This window comes from Aedes aegypti, chromosome 1, assembly GCF_002204515.2.
Source record: "Aedes aegypti strain LVP_AGWG chromosome 1, AaegL5.0 Primary Assembly, whole genome shotgun sequence".
Lineage (NCBI taxonomy): Eukaryota > Metazoa > Arthropoda > Insecta > Diptera > Culicidae > Aedes > Aedes aegypti.
The window spans coordinates 213398657-213420678 of NC_035107.1; the positions used below are offsets into that span (position 1 = coordinate 213398657).

Genomic DNA, 22022 nt, shown 5'->3' on the forward strand with positions numbered 1-22022 from the left:
GCTTTCAGTTTCGAAAAAAATGGAATATGCTTATCCCTGGCTTCCCAAATTATGGATTTGCGGCGCCCCGCTTGTTGCTGGCTCACGGGTTTGAAAAAAAAAATCAAGAGAGCTTGCGACAAGCAGAGGAGCCTCGGATCTATATGTTGGGGAGCAAAAGTTTTTCTACTAAATTTCTTCTTTCAGTCCCTTGACATTTATGTTCTATCACACATGACTATCTAAAACTACTACATTTCGAATTCAATAAGCAAATCAGTTGGTTTTCATGATTTAATATTTGGAAATTCATGTTTGTTTCACATGACAACCTAATGTTGATACATATGTTATTATACCGTGAAATCAATGATGAAATCCATATGGCTACCACACTCAAATCATGTGGTTTTCCTCATTGCGCAAATCTATAAGTAAAACACACGACCTTGACGTGTAGATTTTTCTCAGTGTAGTGCACGTACATTCGGTGTTGAGCTCAAATCCTAAGATGGCGCCCGCTTGATTTTAGAAGAACTTCAGAAGCTGCTGCTGCTTTAAACCCTGTGTAAGATTGATTTCAAGGTAAATATGCTTTGAATACCGAAGAATCCCTGCATTACTTCATATTTTATACCTGATTCATAACCTCTATCAATTATAGCACGCGAAGGCTACAACAAGACAGACCAAACTTACAACATTGGGGATGGTACACAAATTATGTCACGCTAAATTTTGTCTTTTTGGACCCCCCCCCTTTGTCACGTTTTTTGTATGAGTCCTTCGAAAATTTTATAAGGCTTGTCACGCTTGGCTTGACCCCCTCCCCCCCCCCCCCTTGGAGCGTGACGTAATTTGTGCATGACCCATTGCAGGGTGTCGATCGAATTTTGAAAATAAAATTCCCTGACTTTCCCTGACTTTCCAGTCGTTTTCCAGAAGAATTCCAGGCCATGTTGATTTGTTTGTTTGGTAGAGTTTATGTTTTAAGGCGAATCAATTTAAGCAGTCAGCAAAAGTGGAATAAGTGTGAACCTGAGGTGTGATCGATCGTGAGCGTTTTCTGGCATGACGAAAGAGGGGATGGAAGCGGAGTAGATGGAAGGATTACATGGCGATGACAACTCCACCGTGGCACTTGTGAAATTGTTCTGATTTTTATTATTATTTCAAGTTTTATTTACATATCAAAACAAATAGGGGAAAGTGGTCCAAAATGTCACTTAGAGGATTTGTGGCGTGTGTTCGTTGTGATTCACTTTCAATTTACATACATTGATTGCTGTTTTACGGGAGGGGGGTCAGAGTAACTTTTCTTTTCGTTTCAGAGAGCGAGTAAGGGCGCTTAAGCCCAGGCTTTAGAGCCAGGACATACGGGAGAAATGCCTGTGTCCCATCCTAGGAAAAGGAGACAAACAACAATGGAGTGCGCATTAACTTTCTTAGCAACGCCACTCCCAACAATTTTGCATATCTCCCTAAATGGAACGGTTGGTACGGTTGTCCCCGTTTCTTCCCTCACAATATTTCAACATTTTCTGTCTATCATGTTATTCATTCATGAATAATCTGACGGCCGGAAATTTTTGAATTACCTCCAAACCCCAAGTCTGCACAGTGGGCCTGGCCGTTTTAATATTTGTATCAAATCATTGATATGCTGCAAATATTAATGCTGACAAGAAAATACTGGAAGAAATTTCAGTATTTCCAGGATGCTTTTCAATATTGGCTGTGCAAGCACTTAGAATAGAATAGAATAGAATAGAATAGAATAAGGCGAATCAATTTAAGCCGTCATTGAAATTTGTACGCGTCGTTGATGATTGTTCCCAATTCACCTCACGATTTCGAATCAAAGAAAATCAGTTCGTTTTGCACTGACACAGCTGAAAAAGTATCAGCATACTTTATGCATGTTAGCGCGTACAGTGATACTTTTTCAAGTCAATATAAACTATCGAGACTGAGTTTTATCACTTTGAAATGCAAGCTGAAAAGTCATCATTGTTGCCAAAACGAATGACGGGCTACTTAGCCTTAAGTCGTATGAATAAACTAAGCAATAGTTTTAACGATAATTTTCCTCAAGTTGACATGATAAAATAGAGCACATGGGTATGCACTTTTCAAACTTGATAATTTGTATTAATAAAGCGGTAAAAGCTGAGTAGAAGCTAAACTAAATTCTGAGTCATCTATTGATCGTATTGAAATCTTCAAGCGCAAAAGTTACTTTTAAAATTGCAGAAAACGATGTATTCGGATGTTGAACTACCTCAGATATAATTTCACAAGTTTCAGGCATAAAGGACAATTTTGGACACATTCCGCAAGCTGATTATACCATTTTTCATACATAAGACGTCACTCTATTAAGATCATTACTATACTTTTTTATTGGAAGGACTTTCTTCCTGAAATTAGACTACTTCTTTTTCAGGTAAAATTACAGCCATTGTCAAAGAACTTTCTTTGAAAAATTCATCAAGGAATTCAACAAAAAAAATCTCAGAAATTCCAATTTAAATTCTTTAATGTATTTTTTTCCAAGTATTCCTCCAATACTTCTTTCTCCAGGAACTCCTCTAATATTTCTCCCAGAACCTCCTCAAATGTTTTATCCAATTGCTTTAATATCACAAAGAATTATGTTTTAGGAACTCTTACGTTACTCCTCCATAAACTAGTCCAAAGATTTTCAACTAGTTTAAGAATTTTATAATTACAAATCCAGTAGGCGAATTCCAGCGCGTATTTTCCTTGAAGAAAAAAAAAATTCTTGCTGGTGAATAATGGAAGACAGTTTTCTCTCTTTGAAGACATTGTTCACCGCAATTCACCTACAGAAATCTTCAAAAAATATTGAAGAATTTATTTCAGTCATGATTTTAAACCTAGATATTAATTTAGAATCCATAGGGATAATACAGAAATACTTCAAAAAATGTTTAGGGATCACATAGACACCTTTTATTATGTTATTATGTATTATTTTTTTTCTTAAAATTCTTCTCCATGTTTCTCTACAGGTAATTTATGTTAGTGAATTTTTAGAATTCCTTCTTCTTCTTTCTGGCATTACGTCCCCACTGGGACAGAGCCTGCTTCTCAGCTTAGTGTTCTTATGAGCACTTCCACAGTTATTAACTGAGAGCTTACTGTGCCAATGACCATTTTTGCATGCGTATATCGTGTGGCAGGTACGAAGATACTCTATGCCCTGGGAAGTCGAGAAAATTTCCAACCCGAAAAAATCCTCGACCGGTGCGATTCGAACCCACGACCCTCAGCTTGGTCTTGCTGAATAGCTGCGCGTTTACCGTTACGGCTATCTGGGCCCCACTTTCCTATGTGATTATTTAATTCAAGCAATCGTTTTCCCCGTTCAATTCCAGAATTCATTCCGTTAAAAATATTTAGATAAATTATTTTTAACCGAATGAATTCTGGAATTGAATAACGCGATAATAAGTTTTCAGATGTTCGTTTTAATGTGTCGTGCCTCCAACTGCACTAAGAATGAGTATTCAATGAGTATCTTCCAAGTACTCTTTTCGGGGGTTTATGCTAACGTAAGAACTTCATGTACGCTCACAGAACGCGACACGAGAACGGACATAACACATATTGTTCTTACAAACAATTAAAAAAGGATTTAAATTTACCTTTTTATTCGACCGGTTTCGAGCTCGATCTATCCCATCTACGGGAAAATGTGCTACTAACCATCCAAGTAATCCATCAAATTAAATTCCTGAAAGCTCTGCTTCCATGGGTTTTATGGATTCACAAATCTTAGATAATGATCTTCATAATTTTTGGAGAATTTCCTGTATAACAAAAAACAAACTAGACATATCTGTAAGTAATCTCCTGAATAAAATCCTTAAGTAAAGCTTGGAATTCACGATATTTTCATGAAATCCTAGAAAGTTGAAATTGAAAAATCATAATTGAAATAGATAGCAAAATGGACAAATATCAATATAACAGCACTTTGCGGTATTATCTTTATTGATTCCAGAAACGACATGATAAAAAAATCAAGAATTATGTCTTGCAGATTTGTGCTCTTGAAATTATGAGATACGGTTTCTATCTTCACCTAAATACGAGAATCTTCATTGGTTGTTCTCTATATTTCGTATTATCAGTTTAACTTGGATATTTTGGGCAAACTTTTGAAGATTCACATGATTTGATGAAGTGAATTCCATTTTTTCCTCAATATTTTGAAGAGAAGACAATGATTTGATCTAGCAAACTTTAGAACTAAATATTAATAAAGCAAGCTACGCCAACTTTGAAGAAATTGTTCAGAGAGCACAGTTGATGCTTTTCATTTCATAAAATTTTGGATTCTAAGAATAAGTAAAGGTAGTAAAGTACAGCTCACTCTCATATGCATAAAAGCGTCTTCTCAATCAACTTGTTTGATGTTGTAGTATTAAATATTTTTCCCTGACCTTTAGTGAAATTCCCTGACTTTCCCTGACTTTCCAGGTCAAAAATCGAATTCCATGACATTCCCTGACTTTCCAGGTTTTTCCAGGTAGTCGACACCCTGCATTGGGAAAACGAACAGGAATCAAAATGCTCAGATTGACAATAAAAATATCACAATCTTTTAAGTTTGTTTACATTTTCCAATTGGGAATTAGTTTTCTTCCGAAGCCTATTAGAAATAAGATTGGTCTTTATTACAGTTAAATTTAATGCAAAACCATCTAGGTCCTGTTGAAACGCTTCGTAAAGGCTACCGGAAAATCCACGTAGCTCTTACGTTTAGCGACGGTGGAATGGACGAAGTTCAAAAGTTCATGCGTTTATTCTGGGCTACCTATGATTAACGTAAGAGCTACGTGAAAAGTGCGATGGAAAAAAATCACGTATGTTTTCACGTAACAATGACGTTTGGATTATTTTGAGTGTAAAATTCTTGTGTGAAATAATACGAACTCCATAGTTTTTGAACGCGAGCTAATTGTATGCAAAATGTAAGCAATGTACACGTCGAAAAAATGTTAAAATGGTGATTAATTTTAAAACAGTTTTAGAAGACAGGTTGTGATTCTTCTGAATTAATTTTCTCAAAACCATATGGAAGTTATTTACGTCGATTTGAAAAAGTAATCGAGAGTTGATCTGTATTTTCTGTACCGATACAGATTTATTTTCATATTTTCAACTTATCTATATTTACCATATTTACATAGGAAATCCTTTATAAATGAGATTCGCGGAAGCTGACATTTCTGTCAAAGTGTGAGCCAATCGAGCAGCGAGAGCTGTCAAAGTGTGAACCAAACGAACATGCGTTATGTTTGTTTTGAACTTTTCTTGAGGAGTAATGTTATCCGCTTGAAATTATATCGGTAAAAGCGCAGACAGACGTTTAAGTAGGAACAAATTTATTTAAAATTCCTGTGTAAATTCTACCGTGGTGTCACCTAGGGAGCAAATTGCTGCAGTACAGTGACAGTTCGTAAAACCACGTGGCTTCATCATCTCGCTTACCACCCAGTCCACCACCCAATGAACAAAACTATCAAAACAATCACTTCAAAAATGATTCACACAATTGTAATACTTTCACGCCAATTTATTTCACATGAGTAACGATCATTCAAGGGTGTTATACTAGCATGAATCTGTGAGTAAATTAAACGCCAACTTGTGGTAAAAATTACATTACTTTTACATGAGAAATTATATCCAAAAGGGAACTTCACCCACCCAGCGCAAAAATAAGGTGCATAATTTTTAGCGTTGGGCACGTCGGCTGTGGGAGCGGTTGTGTGTCATGCTGTCAACGAAATGTGATCGGGGTGGTGGCGGGACGCATACGCCACTAACGCCATCTGTTAGCTTATTGCCACTTGGCGATTTGTGGCGGCCATGTTTCTACACAAGTGGCTGAGTCTAACTTGAACGTCTGTCTGCGGTAAAAGTAATTTTGCATGAAGCAAAAAAATTAAATATTTTTCTTTTTTAAATTTTTGTCAATGCGATTTTTAGTTGTTAATTTTTTGGGCTGTTTATTAGTTTATTTGTTTATTAGCTCTAAGATCTAAAACGAAACAAAATATTTTTTTAGCAATGAGGAAGTCATGTCCGTGTTACAATATTGTTCTCGACGCCGAGCAAAATCAGCACTGCTGGTATGTTGCCAAATCTTTCCATTTTACTTCCGCTTATCTATCTATAAAGGATCACTAATTTACATCTACTTTCACTCTCTCCTACTCTTTTACTCTCACACCGAGCAGGTAGGAGAGAGCTCTGCTGTTAGTGAGGCTAGCTGCCTGCGAAGAGGATCAGTTTGTCTCAGTCACCATCTGATACTGACGGAGGATGGATGTGCTCCCTAAAGCACGGTCCTCCGTGAGGCGTCTTCTGGTGGCTGGACGGGTTTTTTTTGTGGAGGGGCTGGGAATCGAACCCATGATCTTCCGCTTATGAAGCGAAAGCGTAACCTCCACACACTTAAAATAAATCGTAGTATCCTGTGAAATAAATCACCGAAATTGAACTGTAAACAGTAAAATTACAGATTTTCCTGTGAAATCTACTATTCTACCGACAAAATCCGTGAAATCAGCTATTTTACCGGAGAAAATCGGTGAAATCTACTATTTTACCGGAAAAAATCCGTAAAACAAACCATTTTACTGTAACCCTGTTAAATACTAACGAACAGTTCGGTAAAAGCATTATTTTCACCGAACTTCTGTGAAATCGTGTGACAGCCGCTCTGGCAGGCATGAGCTTCCTTTTGTTTCAGTTTTTGCACACCACTTACAAGCAGTATAAGCTGGCTTAGTTGTAGCAAGCCTGCTTCCTGATCGGCAGGTCAGGAGTTCGATTCCCGGTTGAACCATTTTCTTGTTTTTCTTTATGATTGTGTTCAACGATTTTACAGATTGTTCGGTGATTTTTCACCGAACCTTCAGCTGTTGAGATTACGGTGAAATTTCACCGTAATCCGTAAATTATTTTAAGTGTGAAGGCTACAGACCCCCCCTCAAATAATGATATTAATCGTAAAATACGGCAGACTTTAGTGGACTGGACACTTGTCGAATGTCAGATGAAAGACTTGCGAAAGGCAGCGTCCATTTATTACGTATCGCTAAAATTTGAAATTTGTGACCCCCTTCCTCCCCGTAACGCTTTTTGTATGATTTTTTTTTAAATTGTATGAGCCGTAACGTTTGAGCCTTCTCCCCCCCTCCCCCTAGAGCGTTACGTAAATTGTGGATGCCGCCAAATGAATATTTAGCAGGGAACAAGGGACCTGCGACTTCGTGGAAGGCCTCGAATACGCTAATTCTACGCAATAGAAGAGCACCTGGCAACCCAAAAAATTCGGGACAACTGGAGAAGTATCGTTTAGGACCAACAAAGTTGATGTTTTTCAATATGCCCGGCAATAGCGTGACGCTACGTTGTATCCATCAAAATTTAAAGGTAGACAATATTAAAAACGATCACAATACTTACAATCGATTCCTTTCCTCGATCACGGCAACCCTCCGGTTGAACTCATCGCGGCGCGTCTTCGGTGGCGGACCCATTCCCTCGTTGTGGACTTCCTCTATTGTTACGTCATCTTCCTCCTCGTCGGACGACCGGAATGCCTCGGACTCGGTGCGTTTTGGGTGCGAAGTGCCCGGTTCCTGTTTGATGCGCACTGCGGAGGCATCCGATTCGCTAGCGGGATCATTGCGCATGACACAGGTGGTGCGCAACAGCCACGGAGTCACGTGCTGCCAGTGGACGTAGGTTAAGTGCCGGATGCCGGTTCGCAGGATGAACTTGAAGTTTAGCAGCACCTGGAGATCTTGCGCCAACTCGGTGTGGTTTCGGAAGTTTGCGGCCAACTCTTGGGCGGTTGCCCCTTGCTCGGCCTTGCATTCGATGAAGTAAGATACTGACCAAAGCCGTTGGTTCTGGTGGATCAACGGAGTGGCTTCCTCCAGCAGGGGTCGAAGCTCGTCATGCGAGGGCCACAATGTGTCGTTCGACATTTTTGTGAGCATATTCTGTCGGGAAGCGAATGATGGCGGTAGAAAAACTGCCGGTATCGATCGATTATCTAAATTCAGTCTGTAGTTAAGATCACTGGGGTCCTGGTAGGAAAGTCGGATGCTGATTTTCAGATAGTTCACCACGTAGAAGTTGTGCAGTTTGTAGACCTTCTCGGTCAGCTCGTCATTGCCGGTTTTGTCGCTGTCCGGTTCCATCAGCAGGCCATTGTTCTCCTCGAGGTGTGTTATCTCGTAGCGATCCAACCAGTTGAAGTCCTGAACTTTTTGGAACTGTACGATATCGTAGGCCAGCTCTACCATGTTGATAGGAGACTGAAGGCCATCCGGCATTCGTCCAAGATCTCGCTTCTGGAAGTCTTTCTGCGTCTTGTTGAATTCTTTGATCGTTTTTATGAAGTATTGCGGAACATTATCCTCGCAGATCACCAGAAGTGGAGTCATGCAAACGCGGGAAGCTCGGATCCCTTTGATCCGTTCGATCATGTCGCGATTTCCCAGCGCAATTGAGACACACCTTTGGATAACATTTCGATCAGTGCTCTGCAGTATGCAGTCGGGCGTTGAGCAAATGTTGGATGTCCCGTCAATCTTGAACGCTCGAAGTAGGGTACCTCCTTTCAGGCTGTCAAGGATACAGAAGAAATGCAAATATTCCGTGGGAACCTTGGTGAGCTTCTCTATCGGGTGCATCACATAGTTGAAGTACACATCGCTGGACGAATCAAAGCGAACTTTGGCCGCTGATCGCGGTTCGTTCTTGATGGTTTTGGCCGGGCCCACTGTAGTGACCTGCTCCGGTTGGGCAAACTCGAAATCTCCCTGTGCCAGATCAGGTTCGGTATTTCTGTGATCCGGATGCATACTTATGAACTCGGTGGGAGATTCAAGTTCGAGGTCGATCGAGTTTGTGGTTGCAAGTTCGCCGAGGAGCAGCACCAAACCTTGACTGCCATCTTCGAACGTGAGCGGTTCATCGTAGTTCGGGCGGTCCAACAACTGGATATAGTGATTGTACACGAGAGAGAACATTTCGAATGGGATTCTCGTAGAAATCTGATTCAGATAGGTTATGGAGATGTGATAGGGATTATCCCCCGCGGTTGACGGGACCATGCTGCTCTGGATACTTATGTTCGCTTTGAGCTTACGGGACAGCGATATAAGCTTGTAATTACGAATCATTTTCATCGCCATGGACAAATGCTTCTCGGAGTAGTTTTTGTAGATGTTGAAGAGTTGTACGCTGAAGGAGGTTTTCGTTCTGGCATTCGACACAGCACCGTGGATCAATGTGGCCAACTTGTGCGTAATGATTTCCTCGTGAGTTGATGGATTTACGCTAAAGTTGAGCTTTTCCGTTTGGTCGTTCGTCTGGCGAATGTCGTAGCGTTGCTCAAATTCAGCAATCGTGTCGGGAATGAAATGACTTTGGGCGGCAGACCTAATGCTTCCCATATCGATCGGGCGAACACCGTCGTTCATCTTCAATTTGGTGAGTGTCGTTCGAAGCATGTAGACCAACTCTATGAAATGAATCTTCAGTGCCATCGCAAAGTTGTCCCCTGCAGGATAAAACGTTTTCAAGCGATTCACGAAATGCTTTCCAAACCGCGCTTCTATAGCCGGATTAAGGCGGGCTTCCTCAACGCAGAGCTTCACATTGGTCGCAACGCCATGCTTGTGCTTCACCATGTAGTTGATGCGTCGCTGACAGGATCGTGTAGTCTTGTTGGCCGAATCCGGAATCGTCCAGTGAAGGATGTCCCGGTAAAGCATGGAATTGATTATACTGTTCGCTTTGGTGTTGTCACCGTAGAGATACTTCAAAGCGATGCGACATATGAGAAGGACCGTGTCTTCATTACGACTCCAGTCCACTCTGAGCTTCTGCATCAACTTGAGCGCCCTGCGATCGACTTCGTCGTACATATTCCGGACCCGTTTGACGTTCGCAGGTGGTTTCTCAATGCGGCGAACTTTGATCGTATGTTTCTGATCGTACCGTTTGTACGTAGAGGCAAATGGTTTCACTGTGAGTTTGGCCTTGAGGCAGAGTTTCTTCTCCTTTAGAGTAGACATTTTCTTCGAGTTCGTGGCTCGAGCTGGGACAGGTTTGTGCAAGGTCGCTATCTTCCTAAGCGTCTTCAATCGTTTGATTTTGGCCATCTGGTTCTTTATGGCCGGGGCGTAGTTCATCACCTTGCTCCAGTTGGACTTCAAATGGACAAACATAGCCGTATCCATCCCTGCGGCTCCCCGATTATCGCCCGGCGGTAGCTTAAACACATCATTAACAAACGCTTGGTCTGGCGTGCGTGGTTTGCATGCTTCCACTATTTCCGGTTTGACATGCAGGTGCTGCACCATAATGTCCTTACCGAAGGCCACGCTTCGCCGATTCAGTGGAGTGTTCACAGCGATTCGGTACAGTGTCTCCCAGTAGTTTTGCACATCATCCAAATTGGCGAACGTAAAATTCTTCATCGTGTACTCCTTATCCTCGATCTCATGGTACCCAATGGCGGAGTCCCTGGTGTCCAACAGTGCCGTATGCCGGTTGAGGTAGATGAACGTTTGATCGCGATCTTTCATTCGCTGTGGTCCAAACTGAATCAACCCGGCGTAGCACAGTTTCTGACACATTTCGAAAATGTTGAAAATATACTTCCTTTGTCGGAACAGCTGCAAGCGAACCGCTTTCGGTAACTGTTTTACCAGCATGTGCTGTCTGATGGGATGGTCCAACCAGTAATCGAGATCCTTTGTGTAAAATCCAAACGTACATATCTGACAGAACACCTGTAACAAAAAAAAAATTTAACATATGAATCATATCCCACGTGTGGCGCCAATGTGACAAAGATATACATTAAAAATATAAAAAATAAATATACATTTGTAACGTTCCCTTTATCTCACCCCCCCCCCCTTTTGGATATATATTTGAATAACATATTTCCTGATCAGGTCCACAGGTGGCAAATCGTTCATCATAACAACCTACAATTTCTACTATTATTGAAGTACGATTCTTTAATTCTCTCAATAAAATTTCGCATATTTCAATTATCTTTATCATTGATCATCGCTATTTTTACCTTTCAAAATATTTGTTGTTATATTTTTGCTATTCAAATTAAATGCAAAAGCTGTTTGTTGCGGCGCGAGGTCTGTGCCTTAATTTTCCCTACGCGCTCAGTGCGATACATGCTATGCAACACTTTGTTCCACGCTACACGTTGCTGCTGTGACGATGAAACCTAACGTGTGCACTCTCATCGGGAGACGCGTTGCCTTTCGTCGTACACACAATTCTGTATATGTGGTAGAATGTTTTTTGCACTACAAATGCCAGTGTATAAGTAGCCAAAGCGTCAACTCTGGCCGGTGTACAGTCTTGCCGCATCAATCTGTGCGAGCGTGCGGTGGGGAGACAAGAGACAAATCAATCCACGAGAGAGATCAATTTTGCTTGCTCTCTTTTTTCCTTCGCGCTTTCAACATCACCACGCTTGTGGCGTGGAGTACTGGCGTGATTTTTCTAGACGGCTGACGGTAAGAAGTTTCTGTAAGTTTGAGACTCAGGGCCCGCGCGTGTTTTTTTTTGTACAGTCACCCCACGCAGTTGAATCACCCACAATTGATGAATCAGCTGACATCAAAAGACAAAATTCTCGCATACTCTGAGATAACGCCCTAAAAGCCATTGCACTATGGTCCAGGAATCAGTTTTACGTGGAAAGATGCATTTTGAGCTTTAGAATGAAACATTAGACAAAAACGGTCTTCTACAAAGTTGTTTGTATTAGTAAGGTCCTTTGTTCGGTGTTATTGAAAATTAGGGTGGACCACATTTTCATAGAAATTGTGTAACTAACTTTCTTATTTGTAGAAATTATATTATACATGCTTCAGCAGAGTTTTAGACCAAGCAACTTTGCCAAAACAAGTTTTTTTGTATCTCTTAAATTGACTGATTTAGAGCTATTTTCCTACGGTGACATAGGGTGGTCCGAACAAAACTGGTTTTCTGGCTCTAGAGTTTTCAATTCAAATTTCTCATCAAAGTAGTCTATGAAACACTTTGAGAGCTCTAAAAAATGCGTAATTTGGTGAGTGAAGGAACTCGCTATCTCTTTCCGTTTGGGAGTTATTGTTGTTTTTTCTCTCAAAAACACGCCTATTTTGATTGTGAATATCTCTGATTGGGGCAAATATAAAAAATATCTTTTGACGGCATTAAAAAGGCCAAAATGAAATTGTATATTATATCAAAAAATTACAGATGTGTTATTTTTGTAACTCTTATAAAATGTCTTTAAAAACAAATATTTTTTATCACAAAAACTTTAATAACTTTTGAACTAAAATAGATATCATCAATCTTTTTGCATGAAAATTTGCGTTTTATTAATTTACAAAAGTCGTTCATAGACGACTTTGACGAGAAACTAATATTAAAAAAAACTAGAGTTGAAAAACTTATTTTTGTTGGACAACCCTGCGATGATTAGGAAAAAATGCTCTAGATTGGACAAATTTCGAGCTACAGAAAAACTTTTTTTGGCAAAGTTGGTCAAAATTTCAAGTTCTTCCGCTTTGCCTAAGAGTATATACCAGTATTTTTGCAAATAAAAAAGTTGAATATATGATTTGTGTGATATTGTGGGCCACCCTAGTTTTAAATGACACAGTATGAAAGCTAACATTTTCAAAAACAGTTTTGTAGAAGATCATTTTTGTCTAAAATTTTATTTTCATGCTCAAAATGCAAAATTATGAAGAAATACATACCATGCAAATCTTCAAAATAGTTTTAGAGCCCTATCTTTCTTATTTCAAATTTCTCGTCAAAGCGGTCTATGAACGACTTTAAGAACTTAACAAAACGCAAATTTTCATGCAAAAATATTGATGATATCTATTTTAGTTCAAAAGTTATTAAAGTTTTTCTGCCTAAAATTCTTCGTTTTTCAGGGCATTTTATTGGAGTTACAAAAATAACACATCTGTAATTTTTTGATATAATATACAATTGCATTTTGCCTTTTTAATGCCGTCAAAAGATATTTTTTATGTTTGCCCCAATCAGAGATATTCACAATCAAAGCAGGCATGTTTTTGAGAGAAAAACAACAATAACTCCCAAACGGAAGAAGATAGCGAGTTTCTTCACTCACCAAATTACGCATTTTTTAGAGCTCTAAAAGTGTTTCATAGACTACTTTGATGAGAAATTTGAATTGAAAACTCTAGAGTCAGAAAACCAGTTTTGTTCGGACCACCCTATGTCACCGTAGGAAAATCGGTCAATTTAAGAGATACAAAAAAACTTGTTTTGGCAAAGTTGCTTAAAATTGAATGGTCTACAACTTTGCTGAAGCATGTATAATATAATTTCTACAAATAAGAAAGTTAGTTATACAATTTCTATGAAAAAGTGGTCCACCCTAATTTTCAATAACATCAAATAAACGACCTTACTAATACAAACAACTTTGTAGAAGACCGTTTTTGTCTAATGTTTCATTCTAAAGCTCAAAATGCAGCTTTCCGCGTAAAACTGATTCCTGGATCACTGTGCATTGTGACAAGTTTGATAATAATTCTCGCATAACTTCTGATCTCGCCCTAAAAGCCATTGGTAACCACGTATGTAGCTTGTTGTTTCTGAGCAAAATAAAGAATAAGCATCCAAACCAACTTCACGGGCAGGTAGATAATGATCCTTTCTTCCCCATAGCGTTGTTAAACAGCATGAAAATCCATTCAAATGCTCAGAAACAACGAGCTACACACATGGTTACCAATGGCTTTTATGGCGAGATCAGAAGTTATGCGAGAATTATTATCAAACTTGTCACAAAACATCACAGAATTATTTTTACTGATAAGAAACTATGTGTAAAAATAATTCTGTGATGTTTTGTGACAAGTTTGATAATAATTTTGTCTTTTGAAATCAGCTGATTCATAAATTGTGGGTGATTCAACTGCGTGGGGTCACTGTACAATACTGGTTACGAACCTCGCTTCCAGCATACAGTATTAGCGCGGTGGTACTTGTGATGGTCAATCAGAAGACAATCAGAAAATGAATTCAAAAGCGGCCGTGCCCTCCGTACCGTCATCGTCAGTATAACGCTTGTGGTGTGGTTTAAAAGCGAGCAATTTTCTTGATGCGTGCACCAAGTACACGAAGCGAACGATCTTGTAGGTATTAATTCTATGTAAAAATATGTGGGTTATGATCACTAACACTATATTGCAATATTAGTTAGAATCCATGAATTCCATAGTTTTCCACATAAGTTCCTGAAGCTTTTCATTTCAAATTCGTATGCGTCAACCTATGGGTGCATAGATCATCACCCAACACGGATTCAGTGTGTTTAACTTATGGTTATCTTGTGTCATGATCATCATGTTCAAGTTGGTCGATTTGAAATCGATGAGCTTGGTGTCGATTTCCGTGTTCCAAATTTCTAAATTATTAGTGATCAATCCATAGCGAACTAAATTGCGGTCGGACCTCGTGTCGAACGACAGTCATCATCATGTTCCAAAGAGAAGAAGCAAATTCTGAAGCTGAAAGTGCTAGAGGAAAATTTGAGGATTCGTTTTTCTTTCTATTAGTGAAGATGTCCGAGTGAATATGAGGAGTTCATTCTAATTTTCTATTAATAAAATGCATTACTTCCAGCGTTGGATATAATGTATGGTATTAGAAAAAAATCGGATTCCACTAACAGATTTTCCTAGCTTTCGGCTTCGAATAAAATGAAATATGCTAATCCAGGGCTTCCCAAATTATGGATTTGCGGCGCTCCGCTTGTTGCTGGCTCACTTGTTTGAAAAAAAAAACATTCAAGTGAGCTTGCGACAAGCAGAGGAGCCTCGAATCTATATTTTGGGGAGCAAGATTTCTTCTATCAAATTTCTTCTTTCAGTCTCATGACATTCATGTTCAATCACACATGACTATCTAAAGCCACTACATTTCGAATTCAATAAGCAAATCAGTTGGTTTTCATGATTTAATATTTAGACATTCATGTTTGTTTCTCATGACAACCTAATGTTGATACACATGTTATTATACCGTGAAGTCAATGACGAAATCCATATGGCTACCACACTCAAGTCATGTGGTTTTCCTCATTGCGCAAATCTATAAGTAAAACACACGACCTTGGCGTGTAGATTTTTCTCAGTGCACCTTCATCAACAGCCAAAGTCTCAAAATCACGGTATACACAACAAGGAAGGCTATTCCCACGTGTAAACAACGATTTTCCATCGAAACATGTGTCGTCATTCCTATCGTTAAGCATGAGGCCTTGAGGATAGTAAAGTAGAGCAGGCCTTGCTTTCTTTTGCGCTGCCAAATGTAATTTTTCGTGTCACTTTATCTTGCTTCTTTTTACGTGCCTCAATATTGGGCCGTATGAATAAAATGTAGTAAAGTTGAGTTTACTACATTCTCGGCAGTAGAGTAAGGTGGGGCAAAAGTTCGACCTTAGTGGTATAATCAAAGTTTCCAGGAAAACAATAGCAGTTAAAACAAAACAAATACCATACAGTGAACCTTCAACATATTGGCTATAATTTTGCTGAACAAACTTGTGTCAAAATATTTACCCATTTTTAGTAATAACAGTTTCAAAATTGATTGTCTTATTCGAACTTTTGCCCCACCGGTGGGGCAAGAGTTCGAATATAGTGTGGGGCAAAAGTTCGCTGGCTTAAACACAAAATATCTATCCTTTAATGACAGGCATATTTTACACCAGCCGTAAACTTAAGTTGGACGAAAAATACACACTAAATTGTCATTAAAAAATTGCCCAAAACTGGGTTAATTGTAATATACTCAAAAATAGCAGATTTTTGCAAAACTAAGTGGAAATGTAAAATTTTGGTGACAGTTTTCACACGATCAGACAAATTTAACTAAATTTGAAGATAATATGTGGGTTTTAGGCAATTTGCAAATTTTTCCGTGATTTTATACATGGGTCGAACTTTTGCCCCGCTGATTCGAACTTTTGCCCCACTATGGGCCAAAAATTGTTTCCAAGCATTTATGCAAAAACTAATACACCTCAAAGCAACCTTATGATAGGCCTAGAAACGCCCTTACATAAAATATTGAAAAAGATTTTATCTTCAATTGGTTCCATGCAACGAAAGTTTGATCAAAAATTACAATTTTCACGTCGAAAAACAATAAATAGCCATAACTTCTCCAAATCTCAATCGATTTTTATGATATTTGGATTGAAAGTCTCTTACTTAAATAGCTTTCGAACCACCATGATATTTATAAGATTTGTTTTGAATTGAGCTAGAAATCTTAAAAAGAAACTCTTACCCCACTCGAACTTTTGCCCCACTTTACTCTAAACGCTATATGTGGAACACGAGTGGAACATGGTTGTGTCATTTTCCTTTCTACACCTTTCGAACATACTACAAACAACGCATTGCTATGAATAAAGGTAGCATTTACTACAAAGCTACTGGTAGTTAGCTTCAGAGGTTGCTACACATGCTTTGAGTTTGCGGAATTGAATGGAATAATTTACTTTTGAGTAAAAATCATGGGAAAACGATATGAGTTTTGATATATCGGAAGGTATTTTGAGTTTTGCAAAGGAATTCTGAGGTTAAGAAAACTTTCGCACCGCCAATTCTGAGATTCCGGTAAGATTACCGGCAGTAGCAATTTTTAATATCCGTGTGAATTCTGGCATTACGATAATTATGTTATTTTCTAGGAATTTTAGGAATTTAACGTGTAAATTCTGACATCTCAGATTTCCTTTTGAATTCCGGAATTCCTGTAGGAACTTTGAGATTCCGATAGGGATGTCGGATTTTTTATGGTAATTCTGAAAATTTAAATACCATTCTAGGAATATTGCGGAAATATTAGGAATCTGGTAAAAACTCTAGAATTGGGGTGGGAATGGGATTCCGAATATTAATCTCTTGGAATTCTGTGGGTATCTTTGAGACGGTATTTCTGTAAGAATCTATGAGATTGCGGTGGGATTCCTGCGAATTATTGTGTGAATATTTGTAATTCCGAAAATCAATCTTCGTAATTATTGTAAACACCTTTAAGATTCCGTTGATCTCCAGTTCCGTTGGAATTTCAAAGTAAAGCTTTAATATAAACGTTTTGAATGTCGGTAAATATTTTATAGATTTCAATGGAATTTTTTGTGGAATCGTTAAGAATTTTAATAATTTCAAAGGGAACCCTGGTGTTTTAGGGGAGATCCTCATTGAATTCTAACGACTACCAATGGAATCACTACAATTCTCATAAAAATCTCTACATTCTAAGTTCTAGACATTCCAAGGATACTATCAGAAACCCCACCAAAATAACGAGAATATCACAGAAACACTTAGAACATCGGAATTCAACATGCTGTTAAGAAAACACACTAGTATTTAAAAAATCATCGGAGTTGGCGATGGCCGAAAACCACCCAGAAAATTCTTTGATGTACCATCATCATAAAATCATAGACATAGAGAGAATACCAGACTAATCGCAAAATTACACTACAAATCTTGTCAAATAACAGCACCTTCATGATTTGTGCAAATTGTCGCGTAATCGATTAGATTCCATGCATTTTCTTCATATGCATGATTGTATTAATTTTAAGCGTCACTCTGAATAGATTATTCTTTACGTGCAGAATCACTCTGCACTCTGAATGGAAATTTCTTAACGTGCAGCTTCAGTCACACTGAGAAAAATCCACACGTTTGATCCGTGTGTTTAAAATTATGGATCGATTCATGAACGTCTACATCGATTTGTTTAGATTTTCTTACAAACCTCGTGTGTGTTACACATTCAATTCTTTAGTTTTGCTTCATGGACCGATTAATCAACCGACAACATGAATTCCATAATTTTCCACATAAGTTCCTGAAGCTTTCCATTTCAAATTCGTGTGTGTTTACCTAAGGGTGCATAGATCATCACCCAACACGGATTCAGTGTGTTTAACTTATGGTTATCTTGTGTCATGCTCATCATGTTCAAGTTGGTCGATTTGAAATCGATGAGCTTGCTGTCGATTTCCGTGTTCCAAATTTCTAAATTGCTAGTGATCAACCCATAGTGAACTAAATTGCGGTCGGACCTCGTGTCGAACGACAGTCATCAACATGTTCCAAAGAGAAGAAGCTAATTCTGAAGCTGAAAGTGTTAGAGGAAAATTTGTGGATTCGTTTTTCTTTCAATTAGTGAAGATATCCGAGTGAAGATGATGAGTTCATTCTAATTTTCTATAAATGAAATGCATTACTTCCAGCATTGGATATAATGTATGGTGTTAGAGAATCGGATTCCACTAACAGATTTTCCTTGCTTTCAGCTTCGAATAAAATGAAATATGCTAATCCCGGGCTTCCCAAAATATGGATTTGCGGCGCCACGCTTGTTGCTGACTCACTTGCTTGAAAAAAAAAGCATTCAAGTGAGCTTGCGACAAGCAGAGAGGAGCCTCGAATCCATATTTTGGGGAGCAAGAGTTCTTCTACCAAATTTCTTCTTTCAGTCTCATGACATTCATGTTCTATCACACATAACTATCTAAAGCCACTACATTTCAAATTCAATAAGCAAATCAGTTGGTTTTCATGATTTAATATTTAGACATTCATGTTTGTTTCACATGACAACCTAATGTTGATACACATGTTATTATACCGTGAAGTCAATTACGAAATCCATATGGCTACCACACTCAAGTCATGTGGTTTTCCTCTTTGCGCAAATCTATAAGTAAAACACACGACCTTGACGTGTAGATTTTTCTCAGTGCACTGCTCATGTTCGAAAGTAGTAAGTACTACATGTTCGAAAAGTTTTTTATTCATACCAAAAGTGTAGTAAACTTTGTGGATTTTGTTTTTGAGTAGATGCTACATGTAGTAAAGTTCAAAGTTTTTTATTCATACCACCCATTGTGTGTCTGCAAGAAGTGGAAAACGACCAGCTCTTCTTATCTGGCTTCGTCGTATACGCGAATGTAGACCACACGAGAAAAGGAACAGCTGTGACTCTGAAGGAATACATTCAGGTATCTCACATTGAGAAAAGTGAATAATATCACGACTTGTGACATCTACGCTCCCTCCGGCTCTGCACATCGCGCAGTACGGAAAGACAACGGCACTCTCGCCTACTATCTCCGTCATCCCACTCAGGACGTCAAGCCCTGAGAGAGAGGAGACAGCTGGCTTCGATTGCGAGCTCCCAAAAGTCAAGGGAACCTGTCATCAACTGTCACTGGAAAACCGCACATTTGAAGGGCAGAACGTGAAAAACCGTCAAAATTTGGCCAAACTAAAACTGGATATGATTGAAAATTCAGGTTGTTTTCCTGTGATCTCGCATACAAAATCGTTAATTATTTAAATATTGTCGATTAAACTCTAATTGATATCGATTTTTTTAAATTTTATGATCTGTTCGATAACAAATGGAATATGAAAATGGTTTTGACTAATGAACTAATTTACAATGACGTCACGCTGCTTCTTCCACCGAGAAGAACACCTTTTGCTGCGGGCCGTGTTTACAAAAAATGAACGTTTTCGTTGTGCATTCATCCACTTCATGTTCATCCGGTGAACATTCGTCGTCCGGATGTTGGTCCGGATGTCATTTTATGTAAACATTGCCCGCATTTAGAGCAGAAAAGAAAAAGAAAGTCGAGGATAAAAGAAGACCGTGGATAAGTCCATTGTGCACAACCCAAACATGGGAAGAAGAAATCAAAGAAGCCAAGAAAACAAGCCAGTTGTCAGTGAGCTGTCTCCTCTCTCTCAGGTCAAGCCGTCCAGCCAAAACCCAAGCCCTGCACTCAAAACTGCCGTTCAGCATCTGCAGCTCAACGATGTGTGGGAAAAGTTGCGCCCTCGTAATGCCCTGAGAGAGAGAGAAGACAGCTGGCTTTGATTGCGAGCTCCCAAATGTCATGGCAACCTGTCACCAACTATCACTGGAAAACCGCACATTCGAAGGGCAAAGCGTAAAAAACCGTCAAAATTCAAGTAAACGTTATCAAAATTTCGAGGTGTTTTTCGATGATTTCACATTTAAAAAATTTGAATACCTAAGTATAGTTGTGTGTTGGCAAACTACTATTGTTTTTTTATATTCATATCCTTTTTCATATTGAACAAGAAGAACATGACAAAGAAGTGTAATGTCAGTTTCACTCACGTTTGCCGGAACGCACAATCTCGCCTCGACCGCATTTATGTGAGCAGCGGTTTGCGGGAGCATTTGCGTACCGCGTATCATCTTTCTGGCATAACGTCCCAACTGGGACAAAGCCCGCTTCTCAGATTAGTGTTCTTATGAGCACTTCCACAGTTATTAACTGAGAGCTTTCTTTGCCGATTGACCATTTTTGCATGTGTATATCGTGTGGCAGATACGAAGATACTCTACACTCAGAGAAGTAATCATTTTCAAGTCATTACCAAAAACATATAGCTTTTTTCCATAATGCTTTTCATATAACTCTTATTAAGAAATCGTATAGATAGAGTTCATTATGAAAATCACATACCTTTTAAGCATAAAGACGATGGATATGGAATCCAATGGAAGTTGGTATCATAGACAAAATCATATACATTTCATCCGAAACTAATACAGATAATAATTGTTTCTTAAATAAAACTGAAATGGTTTTCAAATGGAATTCACTACATGATTATTTGAAATAAAATTTCAATAATTAAAATACGTTCAAGTAGTACTTTTTAAAATTGTTTATTTGACCTAACATATTTGAATCTACGATAAAGATTTATTGGTTGATGTGGTTTGAGAAGGACTTAGAGTCTATTCCAAAATTTCATAACGCTTCAGAGAGTGGGTGTCTTAACGTTGTTACGGCTTACACAAAAAATTGTAGAATAACAGTACAAAAAGCGTCACAAGGTGATGGGAATGTCCGGAATGATCCATTAAAACGCTATGAAATATATAAACAAACCCTAAGTACTTCTTCAGTCTTCAATTTTTCTATCATCCAGGTATTCGGATCCACTACCTGTAAAGCCATTCCAAAGTTACTGCTGGAGCTTGAACAAAAAGGATTTTTGTTGTAGCATGGTCAGTACAAGATCTAAAACAATAAAACCATGTTAACAAAATGTAAACTCAAAACTAACTGCCGAATAAAACAACTCACCTCAAGAAGAACTTCATAAAGTTCTCAGTTGTATATACAACTGAAATATATACATAAAACTATATGTATTTCTATATCATTCAATAGCTGATATTTGCCAGCTTACCTTTAAAAACTTGCAAGAACTCGTCGTAAATCCATAATCTGCCAGCAAATTGTATGCAGTGGCCGCCATCGTGTCACTAAATATAAATTCAGATTTTTTTCACAATAGGAAATCATATACCATGTATCTGATTTTTCAATGACTCAATGGGTAAACGATGTCCAATAAGTTATATGTGGAATTCAATCGACTTCCATATGGTTATTATTTAAACCTCATTGGACCTTCAGATAGTCCTTATTGGGTGTTAATGAAACCTATCAAATATGAATTCTGATGCGTGTATATGATTTTCCAGATAAATATAATCGGATTAATTGGCTCAGTGTATGACCTGGGTATCGAGAAAATTTCCTTTACGAAAAGTATGGTCATGCTGAATAGTTGCGCGTTTACCGCTATGGCTATCTGGGTCCCTACCGCGTACCGCGTATACACATGTCTGTTCGTTCACGGACTACAAAGCGCTGACACTTCGTCTTTGCCTCCCTCAGCTAGGACATGAGCCCGCCCGTGGTTTTTGGTCCCTTCGACCGCATCTTCTCACCGACGAGAACGTTGCCGAGTTTCAAACACAGTGGCAATATTGCGTCATGCGAGCCCACCACGTACTGAGCGACGGGCAGAAATGCTCCA

The 22022-nt window shown here is 38.7% G+C and overlaps 1 protein-coding gene across 2 annotated transcripts in view; it reads right to left on the bottom strand.

Moving 5' to 3' along the window:
• LOC5576284 (general transcription factor 3C polypeptide 1) overlaps positions 1–22022 on the bottom strand; it is a 53478-nt gene that overhangs the window by 10181 nt on the left and 21275 nt on the right. For both annotated transcript variants that reach the window (XM_021857494.1, XM_021857493.1), the window contains exon 5: positions 7489–10835. In XM_021857494.1, the coding sequence (XP_021713186.1) occupies positions 7489–10835 (3347 nt within the window). The remainder of the gene's footprint in view (positions 1–7488; positions 10836–22022) is intronic.